Source organism: Ursus arctos, unplaced genomic scaffold (genome assembly GCF_023065955.2).
Source record: "Ursus arctos isolate Adak ecotype North America unplaced genomic scaffold, UrsArc2.0 scaffold_19, whole genome shotgun sequence".
In the NCBI taxonomy this organism is placed as follows: domain Eukaryota; kingdom Metazoa; phylum Chordata; class Mammalia; order Carnivora; family Ursidae; genus Ursus; species Ursus arctos.
Window position 1 is genome coordinate 52357830 of NW_026622863.1, and position 14187 is coordinate 52372016.

Consider the following 14187-nt stretch of genomic DNA (forward strand, 5'->3'; position numbering starts at 1 on the left):
ACCAAACTAATCCCAAACCAAGCATAAGAAAGAAAATAATAAAGATTAGAAAAAAAGTACTGGAATTAGAAAACAGAAACACACATGCACAAACAAAACCCTAATAACTAAACCACACAAAAACACTACAAGAAAGACAATTACAAGCCAATATCCCTGATGATCACCCATGCAAAAGACCTCAACAAAATATTAGCAAACTGAATTCAACAATACGTTAAAAGGATCATACGCCACGATCAAGTGGGATTTATTCCACATCTAGCAAGGATGGCTCGACATCAGCAAGTCAATCAACATCATACAGCACATTAACAACATGAGCGATAAAAATCATACGATCGTTTCAGTAGGGGCAGAAAAAGCATTTGACAACGTTCAACATCCATTTGTGAGGAAAACTCTCAACAAAGTGAATATAGAAGAAATGTACCTCCATAGAATAAAGGCCATATACGACGAACCCACACCTAACATACTTCAGAGTGAAAAGTTGAACGCTTTTGCTCTAAGATCAGGCACAAGGCAAGGGTGCCCACTCTTGCCACTTTTATTAGATTAGTATTGGAAGTCCTAGCCACAGCAAATGGACAAGAGAAAGAAATAAGACGCATGCAAATTGGAAAGAAAGTAAAACTTTCACCATTCACAGATAACGTAATGCATATAGAAAAATCTTAAAAGTTCCACCCAAGAACTATTAGAACTAATAAATGAGTTCAGTAAACTTGCAGGATACATAACCAACATACAGAAATCTGTTGCACTTTATACATTAATAACAAACTATCAGAAAGAAAGATTAAGAAAGCAATCCCATTTACCACTGCATCAAAAAGCATAAAATATCAAGTAATAAATTTAACCAAGGAGGTGAAAAGCCTGTACTCTAAAAACTATCAAGACAATGATGAAAGAAATTTAAGACAACACAAATAAATGGAAAGATAATCCACACTCAGGGATTAGAAAAATTAACATTGTTAAAATGTCAATACTACCCAAAGCAATCTACAGATTCAATGCAGTGCCTATCAGAATACCAATGGTACTTTTCCCAGAACAAGTAATCCTAAAATTTGCATGGAACCACAAAGGACCTCAAAGAGCCAAAGCAATCTTGAGGAAGAACAAAGCTGGAGATACTATACTTTTAAACTATACTACAAAGCTATAGTAGTCAAAATAATATGGTACTGGCACAACAACAGACACATGGATTAATGAAACAGAATAGAAATCCCAGAAATAAACCCACACTTATATGGTCAATTAATCTATGACAAAAAGAATATAGAATGAAGAAAAGATATCCTATTAAATGAATGGTGTTGGGAAAACCGGACAGCTACATGAAAAAGAATGAAATTGGATCATTGTATTATATCATATGCAAAACTAAACTCAAAATGGGCTAAAGGCTTAAGTGTAAGACCTGGAAGTATAAAATTCCTAGAAGAAAACCTAGGCAGTAAACCCTTTGACGTTGGTCTTAGCAATATGTTTTTGGATGTCTCCTCAGGTAAGGACAAAAGCAAAAATAAACAAATGGGACACCAATTAAAAAGCTTTTGCACAGCAAAGGAAACCATCAACAACAAAAAGGCAAACTACTGAATGGGAGAAGATATTCACAAATTATATATCTGATAAGGTGTTAACATAAAAAATATACAAAGAACTCATATATTCAATATAAAAAAATTGGTTTAAAAATAGGCAGAGGGGGGCGCCTGGGTGGCACAGCGGTTAAGCGTCTGCCTTCGGCTCAGGGCGTGATCCCGGCGTTATGGGATCGAGCCCCACGTCGGGCTCCTCCGCTGTGAGCCTGCTTCTTCCTCTCCCACTCCCCCTGCTTGTGTTCCCTCTCTCGCTGGCTGTCTCTATCTCTGTCAAATAAATAAATAAAATCTTAAAAAAAAATAAAAAATAAAAAATAAATAGGCAGAGGACCTGAAGAATTTTTTCCAAAGATGACTTATAGATGGACAATAGGCACATAAAAAGATGTTCACCACCACCATCAGGGAAATGCAAATTAAAACCACAATGAGGTATCACCTCACACCTGTCGGAATAGCTATTATCAAAAAGACAAGAAGTAAGTATTGGTGAGGATGTGGAGAAAAGGGAACAATTGTGCACTCTTGGTGGGAATGTTAATTGGTGCAGCCATTATGGAAAACAGTATGAAACTTCCTTTAAAAATTATAGACAAAAATACCATATGATCTGGCAATTCCACTTCTAGGCATTTATCTGAAGAAAGTGAAAGCACTAATTCAAAAAGACATATGCACCCCTATGTTCATCACAACATTATTCACAATAGCCAAGATATGGAGGCAACCAGGATGTCCAATGATAGGCACATGGATAAAGATGTGGTATGTGTGTGGAGTTACTAACTATATATTTAAATCTTGCTATCTATCTAGTTATCTCTCTCTATATCTATCTACCTAGCAAGAGAGCTACAATGGAATATTACTCAGCCATAAAAAAGAATGATATCTTGCCATTTGTGACGTGGATGGACCTAGACAGTATTACGCTAAGTGAAATAAGTCACGCAAAGACAAATACCATTTAACTTCACTTATATGTGGAATCTAAAATGCAAAACAAATGAACAAATGAAACAGAAACAGACTCACAGATATAGAGAATGATGGTTGCCAGAGGGATGGTATCTCAGAGGGGGTGGGGATAGATAAAACAGCCAAAGAGGATTAAGAGGTACTATCTTTCCATTGTAAAATAAATAAGACACAGGGCTATAGTGAACAACACAGGGAATACAGTCAGTAGTATTGTAACCACATTGTATCATGACATATGGTAACTAGACTTGTTGTGGTGACCATTTTATGTGTATGAATACTGAATCACTATGTTGTATACCTGAAATTAATACATTGTATGTCAATTATTCTTCAATTAAAAATTTGATGAAATGAAAAATGGATTCTTTCGAAAGATCAACGAAATTGACAAAATGTGAGGTAGGCAAAGAAAAGAAAACAACAAAAGCAGGAATGAAGATACTACTGACCCTTCAAAAATTGAAAATATAAGAGAATATTATAAAAATCTTTATCGTCTCAGACAATTTGGTTGAAATGGAAAAATTTCTTAAAGCACACCAATTATCCAAAATTGACACAAGTAGAAAATCTATGTAGGACTGTATTAAGCAAATTTTGACCAAAAATGAATTGAAAGTCTTCCCACAAGAAAATTCTAGGGTCAAACGCTTTCACTAAGGAATTCTAGCAAATATTTAAAGAAATATCACTAATCTTTCAAAAACTCTTCCATCCTTCCATAAAATGAAGGAAGAAACACTCCAAACTTTTTCTGAGGTCAGATTTTCTCTGATAGCAAAGTCACACAGAGATCCCACAAGAAATCTACAAAACTGTTATCTCTCATCAATATAGATGCAAAATACACTAACAAAGCATCAGAAAACTGACCTGGCAACATATACAAAGGTTCATACATCATGACCAAGTGGGATTTGTCCCAGGAAATGCAAGGTTAATTTGACACCTGAGTATCAATTAATGGATTATACCATATAAATCACCCCTCCCCCACCAAAACTCACCCCACACCCACATGATTATCTCAATAGACGGAAAAAAAAATGGGAGTCTAGAATTAGATCAGTAGAAATACAGTCAACTGATTATTGAAAGAGGAGCAAAGGCAATTCAGTAGAGAAAGGATAGTCTTTTCACCAAATGGTGCTAGAACTACTGAACATCCTCATGTTTAAAAAAATTGATCTAGGGGTGCCTGGGTGGCTCAGTCAATTAAAGGTTAAGTGTTTGCCTTTCGCTCAGGTCATGATCTAGGGGTCCTGGGATGGTGCCCCAGAGCCCCATGTCAGGCTCCCTGCTCATCGGGGAGTCCATTTCTCCTACTCCCTCTGCTCCTCCCCCGGCTTGTGCATTCTCTCTCAAATGAATAAATAAAATCTTTCTAAAATATGGTCTAGAAACAGAATTTACACTTGCACAAATATTTTCTCAAAATGGATAATAGACCTAAATGCGAAACACAAAATTACACAACACCTAGACAACAACATTGAACAAAACGCAGGTGACCTTGGATTTGGCAATGCTTTATATACAACACCAAAAATACAATCCTTGAGAAAAACTGGTTGATTTGAACTTGATTAAAATTAAAATTCTTCTCTGCAAAAGACAGTGTTAAAAGAATATGAAAATGACATTCATACGTCATTAGGGAATTTTACATTAAAGCAATAATGACACCTATTACAATGGCCATGTTTGAAAACACTGACACCACCAAATCCTGACGAGATATGGAGCAACAGAGACTCTCATTCATTGCTGGTGGGAATGCAAAACAGTACAGCCACTTTGCAAGATAGTTTCTTACAGGAGCACCTGGGTGGCTCAGTCGGTTAAGCGTCTGCCTTCGGCTCAGGTCATGATCCCAGGGTCCTGGGATCGAGCCCATGTCAGGCTTCCTGCTCAGCAGGGAATCTGCTTCTCCCTCTCCCTCTGCCCTTCCCTCCACTTGTGCTCTCTCAAATAAATAAAATCTTAAAAAAAAAAAAAAAGAAAGAAAAGAAAAGACAGTTTCTTATAAATCTAAACATACTGTAACATCCAGTAAATCACACTCCTTGGCTAGAACCCAAGAGATAAAAACTTACATTCACACAAAACTTACACACAAACGTATATTGCAGGTTTATTCATAACTGCCAAACTTGGAAGCAACCGCGATGTCCTTCAGTAGGTGAACAGACAAACTCTGGTATATTTATATAACGAAATGCTATTAAGTGATAACTTGCACACAGATCTTCAGAGCAGCTTTATTTGTAACAGCCCCACACTGGAAACAACCCAAACATCCACTAGTAGCTGAATGGATAAAACAATTGTGGTATATGCATACAATGGGATAATACTCAACGAGACAAATGAACAACCTATTGATACATGCAACAAGATGGATTAATTTCAAAATAGTTATGGATAGTGAGAAGGGTGAGAGTCCCCACTTCCCCAAACGTATATACCACATGATTCTGTCTACATAAAATTCTAGAAAATGCTTGTTGTTTATGAATTGTGGGAAGGGGTATTAGAAAGACTGAGACAATAGGATTATAAAGGGACACAAGGAATCTTTTGGTTGTGTTGAATATGTTCATTATCTTGATGGTGGTGATGGTTTCACAAGTATATACACATGCTGAAACAACACATTTCATACTTTATTTTTTTATTTTTTTATTTTTTAAAGATTTTATTTATTTATTTGACAGAGATAGAGACAGCCAGCGAGAGAGGGAACACAAGCAGGGGGAGTGGGAGAGGAAGAAGCAGGCCCAGCAGAGGAGCCCGATGTGGGGCTCGATCCCACAACGCCGGGATCACGCCCTGAGCCGAAGGCAGACGCTCAACCACTGTGCCACCCAGGCGCCCCACATTTCATACTTTAATATGTGCAGTTTATTTCATGTCAATCATACCGTGATAAAGTTGAGAACTAAATGTTCCCCATAAAGTCCCTATTTACCATCCCTCTTAGAAAGTCACATCTGCCAACTATTTTGGTTCTCCCATATCCCTCTCCCAATTTAGGATGAACCCTGACTCAATGTCAGCAAAAACTGGACAGCAATGAAATCCATGTCCACTTCAGTCACTAGGAATGCTAGCTGGGTCAGAGAAGCCCTATCCTCGGATCTCTCTTACGTCCGTGCTGAGGTTCCTGCCTGTGTAGTGATGGCCATAACATCAACAGCCCAGGGAGGTACAGGAATCCACAAACCTTTAGACACTGACAGTGGCCTTGGCCACAGGAGATACAGATGTCGAAGGTCCTGAGAATTTCTATACTCTCATCCCACAAAAATCATATGGACATTTGAAGATGCCTCTGCTAGAAAAGACACATATCCTCATTGGCCACATTCATCCCCACTCCATAATCTGTGTTCTGTACCAATTACGAGCCCCACCTTGCCCCATGGGCCTTCCAGTCAATGACGCTTGCCCATGGGATTCTGGACATCGGGGACTGGCTCCTATGCCGATCTAGCAGACAGAAATCCCTCAAAAGTGCTGGGGAGTATGGGAGAGTCCCCAGGAACAAGAGACCCGATTCATGTTTCCAGAAGCACCAGAGATTTTTCACACCAACTATGCCCTCCTCAGAAATGAACTCTGGGCTCACAGGAAATCTTGCCTTTCAGGCCACACGATGAGGCACACAAAGCTCTTCGCTCTTTTCTAGCAAACCCTGGGCACAATGCAAATTAGGCCAGCTAGACTGCGATCTGTTCTCTGCCATCCTGCTGACCCTTCTGAGGCACACACAGTAGATGCAGACAACAGGTGTTCCTCCCTTCATGGTGGAAGAACCCAACTTTTTCTTAATCCATTCCACACAGTGAATAGATCCCACCACACACCAGAGTAAAGATTGCCAGAGCAGGCCTGTGTCACTGCACTATTCAGAGCAGCATGGGGCAAGCAGTTCTAAAGATGGGTGATTTAGAAGAAGACAAATGAGTTTGTGGTTATTATGTTTACAGTCAACACTGTTCATGAAGAGAAATCTTGTCTGGAAATCCCCAGCAGACTCCAGTTCAGATCCTCTTAGCCAGAGCTGGATCATGTCCACCCAGAATCCAGTCATGGGGGAGGAAGTGAGGACCTCACTGGGCTCAGAACACTCATGATTCCCTCCAGAGAACAGAGTGGGGAGCACAGGGGTCTGCCTTCCCTGAGCATACTGGAGTGACTGACACACACCATGGGACCTTTAACAGCTGGTAGCAATGAGATGGCTTCCGCCACAGGCACTGGCAGTGATATAACTCTGTCAAGAGCCCTGGATACTTTAGAAAGTGCAATGCACCTCACTTCCCACCTATGTGGTACTAACTGGGAATCTCTCCATGGTACCTGTATGAATGTACAAGGTTCACCTGCCGGCTGATGGTTCCCTCACAAAGGGTACTCAGAGAGATTTTCTCAGTTGTGAATCCTATCAGGTCGAACGAGGAGATGGAGCACTTTTTGCATTCATAAGGCCTTTCTCTAGTGTGAGCTTTCTGGTGCTAAACAAGTTCCAGAGATGTAGCTAAAGGACCACCAAAACTGTTGCATTCATGAGGCTTTTCTCCAGTGTGAACTTTCTGATGCCGAACAAGATGGGAACTTCTACTGTAGGCTTTTCCACATTCGCTGCACACATAAGGCTTTTCTCCAGTGTGAACCCGCTGATGTAGGATGAGGCTAGAGTTTCGGCTAAAGAATTTCCCACATTCACTGCATTCATAAGGTCTTGCTCCAGTGTGAACTTTCTTGTGTTGAACAAGGTGGGAGCTACTAATGTAGGCTTTTCCACATTCACTGCACACATAAGGCCTTGCTCCGGTGTGAACTCTCTGGTGTAGAATGAGGCTGGAATTGTGGCTAAAGCATTTTCCACATTCGCTGCACTCATAAGGCTTCGCACCAGTGTGAATTCTCTGGTGTACAATAAGGTTGGAGCTATGGCTAAAGAATTTCCCACATTCACCACACTCATAAGGTCTTTCTCCAGTGTGGATTTTCTGGTGCTGCACAAGTGTGTCTTTCCGGCTAAAGGCTTTCCCACATTCGCTGCACTCATAAGGCCTTGCTCCAGTGTGAATTATCTGGTGCTGAACAAGTGTGTCTTTGCAGCTGAAAGCTTTCCCGCATTTGCTGCACACATAAGACCTTGCTCCTGTGTGCACTCTCCGATGTTTAATGAGGCTTGAGTTATGGCTAAAAAACTTTCCACATTCAATGCATTCATAAGGCCTTGCCCCGGTGTGAATTCTCCAGTGCTCAATAAGGTGGGAGCTTTGGCTAAAGAACTTCCCACATTCGCTGCACTCGTAAGGCCTTTCTCCAGTGTGAAATCTCCGGTGCTGCACGAGTGTATCTTTACGGCTGAAGGCTTTTCCACATTCACTGCACTTATAAGGCCTTTCGCCAGTGTGAATTCTCTGGTGTTGAACGAGGTGGGAACTTCTGCTGTAGGCTTTTCCACACTCACTGCAGTCGTAAGACCTTTCTCCAGTGTGAACTCTCTGGTGCTGAACAAGTGTGTCTTTGCGGCTGAAGGCCTTCCCGCATTCACTGCATGTGTAATGTCTTTTTCCACTGTGAAATTTCTGGTGCATTTTTAGGTGAGACAGGTGAATGAAGGCCTTTCCACACTCTTTACACACATGTGATGTTTCTCCACTGTGCACTCTTCTGTGATTAAGTGCTAATTTCTCCTTGGACATATTTCCACATGGTAGGCATCTAAAAGGTCTTACTTCACTATGACTTATCTGGTTGCCAAGGAGAGTAAAGGTATTCAGCAAGCCCTTCCCATTGTCAATGCAACTGAAAAGCACCAGTCCATCATGGTCTCCCTGGTGTTGGCCAAGACTGGCGCTGTGCAGGAAAGATTCCATGAACTCAGTCCTTTTGCATGGAATAATCCCATGGCCAGGAGTCTGGCAACGGAAGAGGCCAGAGCTGTCCACCAAGTCCACCCCTTCCTCCCTGCAAGTAAAGGGTCTCCCTAACATGTGGACTGCACAGCTCTTCATATATGAGGCCCCACCAGCATTCCCTCTGAAGAGATCCTCTCCACTATATCGCTTTTGGTGCTGGTAAAAGTTTGCACTGAACAAGAATCCTCTCCCACACGGGCCATGTGTGTATAGTTTCTGCAGGGGGTGTGATCCCTGGTGTTCGGCCAAGTGCAAAATGTCTTTTAAGAGTGGGTCACACACCTCACATGGGTGGGCTTTCTGGATAAATGCACCTGACTCGGGAGTCCTGAGCTGCGACACTCCTATACAAACGCTCTGCTCAGAAGGAGTATCCTCATTATCTGTTACACGCCAACAGCCTGAAAGCAGAAAGAGGATGGTGAGGTACACGTTGACTTTGGTGAACAGCTGCAGCCCCATCACATACGTGTGTGTGAAACACCAAAAAATGAGGGCACTGGCTTGCTGGTGGGACAAGGGAGCCAGGATCAAAGCGAGGAAAGGCCCACTGTCGGTCCCAGGCTTCTAAAGTTAATAGTAAGGAGAAAGGATGGGTAGACACAATGGTGGTACAAGGTATTGGGAACAGAGGAGAGTTTTCCAGCTCACTCCTCTATGGAGTAGGGCCTTGGCTGCTGGTGCCAGCTGAGCTCTGTGCAGAAAGATGTGTCCGGGCCCAGGAAAATCTGACTGCGAATAAGTATCTGGTTATTAAGGATTGTTTAAGGATATGTGCACAACTCATTCCACATGAAAGTAGCCAGCACTGCAGAGCAGAGAAAAATGAATGAGACACTGGTGAACACACGGCAGGCTGAAAGTATGATCTGAACCGAGCACTACCATGCCACTCCCCCAGCTCCCATTCTGCAAGGCCAGACCATCTCTGGGTCTCTCTCACTGTGGCGAGAGTCAGGTCTGCCCTATCAGACACCCAGGACTTCCTGCCCCTCTCCAACTGGGCCTCCCACCACATGGGATCTGAAGTTGTCAAGAAAACACAGGGCAGATAAATGGCCCAGGCAGACCCGCATCACAGAGAAGAAAATTAAATGTTAAAAAACAGAACCTCGAGGGAGGTTTTAGCAGAACAGCCCTGAGACATCCACGAGCAATGACCACAGCCGTACCTGTAATTCCTGGCATGCTCAGGCCCCAGGAAATGTCAGCTATGGGATGAGGGCAGAACCTGGGACACCAAGGTACCATGGATCTGGAGAGTTACCTGGCCAGGGAGTATACAAGCCATGCTGAACCCGCTGAACAGACTGAAACAGCCCTGAACCCCTAACCCATTCCTGCAAGACTTTGGGCAGAAAGTGTTGGAACTGCTCAGCAAGGTAGGGGAGACTACACACAGCCCAGCCCTGGCACCCACAGCCCTCCTTACTCGGGGAACCAAAGAAGGGAGGGAGAAGAGTCACTGAGCTGGCTGGACAAAAAGAGCTGCCTCTTGGAAACAAGGGGATAACTAAACCCAAGGGACACTGGAGGGAATGTGAGGGCCTGTGGAAGGCAGCCTCTAAGATGGCCCTGGGAATAGTATTCCTGCCCTTGTGTAAGCCTCTTCCTTTGCCTGTAGGCTGGACTGCCTGACCCATTTCTAAGGATAATGGGATGTCACTTTCAAGGTCAGGTTAGAAAAAGACCGGATTCCATCCCGAGCATTCTCTCTTACTCACTTGCTCAGAGGGAAGGCAGCTTCCATGTTAGGAGGTCCACTACAGAAAGGCCAACATGACAAGGAACCAAGGGAGGCCACTGGTCAACAGCCAGAGAGGAACTAATTCTCACAGTTCAACAAGCCACAAGAAATTAAATCTTGTGAACAACCACATGAGTGAGCTTGTAAGTGGATTCTTCCTGAGGCTGTTGTTCAGATGAGAACACAGCCCTGGCTTGACAGCTTGACTGAAACCTCATGAGAAAGCCTAAGCAAAAAGGATCCAGGTAAGCTGTGACCAGGTTCCTGATGCACTGAAACAATGATTTTTTACTGCTTTAAGCCTCTAAATGTAGGGCAATTTGCCATATACCAATAGATAAAACAGGGACTTACCCAGTGAGGCCACAAGTGCAAAGTTCTCCAGCATCACATCACGGTACAGGAGTCTCTGAGCTTCCTCAAGGAGCTCCCACTCCTCCCGGGAGAAGTACACGAACACATCCTCGAAGGTCACACAGCCCTGTCATGATGGGGGACAGTTGAGCCCACAGGTAACAGGAGTCCCCAGTCTATCCACTCACACAACCACCGCTGGTCCCTCTCCTCCCAGCCTCCCACCTCAGAGGAGATACCAGGTCTTGGCACCACTAGTGCCTGCTCCCTCATGTCTCTCTGATCGCTGTGTGTGGCCCAGAGCCAGGCAGGTGGGCAGATAGATAGTGTGTCAGCTGTGGGTCTTCCATGAAGGGCACAAACTCTCTTGCTGGCCAGTTCTCCTGGTGTCCTTCAGACCAGGCCTCCCAGACACAACCTTAAGGCCATCGGTTCATGCTTCTCCCAACATGTACATCATTCTTTGAACCACCTTCTTCCCGGTTGGAACCACCACTACCACCAACTTCCTGGTCCACAACATATGCACCTACAGGGCACACCCCCCCATGCCACTCTGCACATGGTATGTGGGAAGAGCTCATGTATCTTTGTGAGAGGCACCACTGTCACCCAGTGCCTAAGCAAGAGACCCAGTCCTCAGTCCCAAGTTTCAACTTTCTTGTTATTAGCTGCATTGCCGCCATGACCTGGAGATACTTCCTCCTAAATGTAGCCCACAACTCCACCCCATTGCACATACTGGCTACCACCTTTTGAACTTCTGCAACCAGTACCTCTTCCAGAACTAAAAACCTGCATCCAGCTTGACGTCTCAACTAAGGAGTCTCTGGGACTTCTTAAACTAAACAAGAGAAAAGCCTACTTTCCAATATTACCACAGAAAATTACTCCTGCTACCAGCTTCCCTATCTCAGTTGATGGCATTTCCATCACTCAAACAGGTAAAGAAAACAAAACAAAACAACAAACGAAAACCCCCAGGGTCACCCACGACTTATCCCTTTCTCTCATTCACCCTCCACACCAGAAAATCTGGTTACCATGCTTTAAAAGCTATACAAAATCCACCAACGTTTCTCACCTCCGCAGCCACCTCTCTGGGCCAGTTACCATCAACACTCACAGCCTACTGCAGTAAGTGCCCCACTCATACCCATACTCTGTTCTCAACCAAAGAGCAGCCAAAGGGAGTCCATTAAAATCTGAGTCAGGTACCTCTCTCTTCTGCTCCAAATCTCCCATGTCTTTCATCACCCTCAGAATGAGGCCCAGCTCCTCAGCCTGCCATTCCTGCCTGACTCCTGACCTTATTCCCAACAGACAATTAAGATCTGTGGTTCCTTGAAGACTCCCAACTCAATCTTACCTTCCAACATTTGCACTACGCTGTTCCTGGGCCCAATCCACCCTCAGTCCTCATCCTATTGGCTGCCAGAAGTAGGAACCTCTCTATATAACTCCTGGCCCGGATTCAGAATGCTGGGCTAGAAATGGCCCCCCTTTATGGTCTCCAGACTCAAATGCAGACAGAAGGAAAAGTAAACAGTCCCAGAATATCACTATGTCTCATAGTGGGCCCTACTTTAAGAGCAGATACCAAACTCATACACTTCCCTAACTTCCACTGCCGCCGCTCTGGTCCACCTACCATCAACACTCACTTGGTCTGTTGAGGTAAGCTCCACTCTGGTCTCCCTGCCCAGCCCCATGCCACCCCCACATCTTTCCATTCTGCAGCCAGAAGAAAGGCTATTAACACCTAAGTCAGATCATCTCCCATCTTTGTTCCAAATCTTCCATGGTTCCCACTACCATCAGAACATAAGCCCAGCTCCTCAGGCTGCCATTCCAGGCCTGACTCCTGACCACCTGCTGTGTGTTCTCACCAGATGTAACAGGGACCTTTGGTTCCTGGAACAATCCTAATTCATTCTCACCACCAAGTATTTGTATCAGCTGGCTCCTGCTTCTTGGAAACCCTCACACACCACAACCCATCGATGCCGGTACTGGGAACCTCGCCACATTTCCGCCAGGAGTGACCGCCCTCCGCCGCCTTTATACTCAAGAGCAGGGAGAGTTGAAGGCAAAGGAGGAAGGTGCTTGAACACGCCACCCTCTATCCTAATTGGTGAGGGCCTGAGGGACCCTCTGCTCACCTGAGCCCCGTCCATCAGCGCCAGGGCCGCCATGGAATCCTGTGAGCAGAACCGGGTCGTGAGAAGCTGGCAAACCGGGCAGGCCCTGCGGGCTCAGCCGGAACCCCAAAGCTCCACTAAGCGGGGAGACCTTGGGGCGTCCGCCGCCCTCAGAGCTTGTCTCCCCGTGTGAAAACGCGCACAGGCTTAGGGCGCCGCGGCCGGGGGCGTACGAGGACAGAGTGCAGATGCGAAGGCCTCGGGAAGGGCGCAGCCCCGGAGGACACCTCCGCGCAAGGCAGCCGGTCCCACGACGGGGCTCACGGAGGGCAACAAAGGCGTGTATTTTACCGATCTCCCCTGCTCGGTTCCGAACAGCCGCGTGGGAAGCGGACCCGCCCCAGTCCCGGAGCCTCTACCGCCACTGCGGATAATCTTGGCACAGGCAAAAGACGTCACGATGGCGACGCCGGAAGTCCCTCCTCAGCGGCGCGGGGAGACGGGAAACGCCTCTCTTCCGGGCTGTCATTGGCACGGTGTCTATGCGACGAGCACAGATTTCTGGGTAATGTAGTTGGTACCCTGCATCCACGAGGCAATGGGCATTATTCCGGTTTTTCCTGGCAACTGCAAAGTCGCCCGGGGCGAAGGCCGCTAGGAGGAGAAAGATAACGGAGAAATACGGTCCAGTAGTGCCAAAGCTCCTCTTAAAGGAGGACGCACCCATATTTCTGTGGTCACCTGGGACAAAGCCACGTCCTCAGAGGTCTCCAGCACGTGGTCCAGTCTTTAATCCTGGGGGAGCTGCTTCACCTCTCTGAGCTTTGGGGGCTGAAATTTAAACTGAATAATGAATATGCCTCGCAGGAGGGGACTTTGTGTAGTATCATTGAGTGTTCCTCTAATTCGTTGATTCCCAATTTAAGCCCCTGACAGGCAGTATCATCATCACCTGTGAACTTACCGAAAATCAAAGTTCTCCGAGGGACATGTAAACCCTGGGGGCAGAGCCCTAGCTTAAGCTAGAGAAGGGGAACTCTCTTGAAAAGTCATGACCAGGGCACCTGGGTGGCTCAGTCCGTTAAGCATCTGCCTTCGGCTCAGGTCATGATCCCAGGGTCCCATGACCTAGATCCCACGATCTAGCCCCGCGCTAGGCTCTCTGCTCTGTAGAGAGCCTGCTTCTCCCTCTCCCTCTGCCTGCTGCTCTGCCTGCTTGTGCCCTTTCTCTCTCTGTGTCAAACAGATAAAGTCTTTAAAAAAAAAAATCATGACTTCCCCCCAAGTTTAATAACTAAAATGGGAAAATAGTACAACCTATTTCATAGGAAATGATAAATGCTTAACACAGGGCCTAGTGCTAAATGTGTACAAGCTGTCGTTATTATTAACCATCATCA

At 45.1% G+C, this 14187-nt stretch overlaps 1 protein-coding gene across 1 annotated transcript; it reads right to left on the reverse strand.

The window, feature by feature from the left end:
* Positions 1-5492: 5492 nt before the first annotated feature.
* Positions 5493-13245, reverse strand: ZNF304 (zinc finger protein 304). Its single transcript, XM_057313925.1, has 3 exons — positions 12809-13245; positions 10647-10773; positions 5493-8946 (listed from the first exon to the last, which is right to left on the reverse strand). Exons 1-3 carry the CDS (start codon positions 12839-12841, stop codon positions 7127-7129), a joined length of 1980 nt encoding a protein of 659 aa, XP_057169908.1. The 5' UTR covers positions 12842-13245; the 3' UTR covers positions 5493-7126.
* Positions 13246-14187: the final 942 nt, after the last annotated feature.

Coding starts and splice junctions, on each gene's coding strand:
- ZNF304 (XM_057313925.1), bottom strand. CDS start 12,841: ATGGCGGCCCTGGCGCTGATGGACGGGGCTCAG. Junction 10,774..12,808: donor CGCTGATGGACGGGGCTCAG/GTGAGCAGAGGG, acceptor CCATCATGACAG/GGCTGTGTGACCTTCGAGGA. Junction 8,947..10,646: donor TGCACTTGTGGCCTCACTGG/GTAAGTCCCTGT, acceptor TTCTGCTTTCAG/GCTGTTGGCGTGTAACAGAT.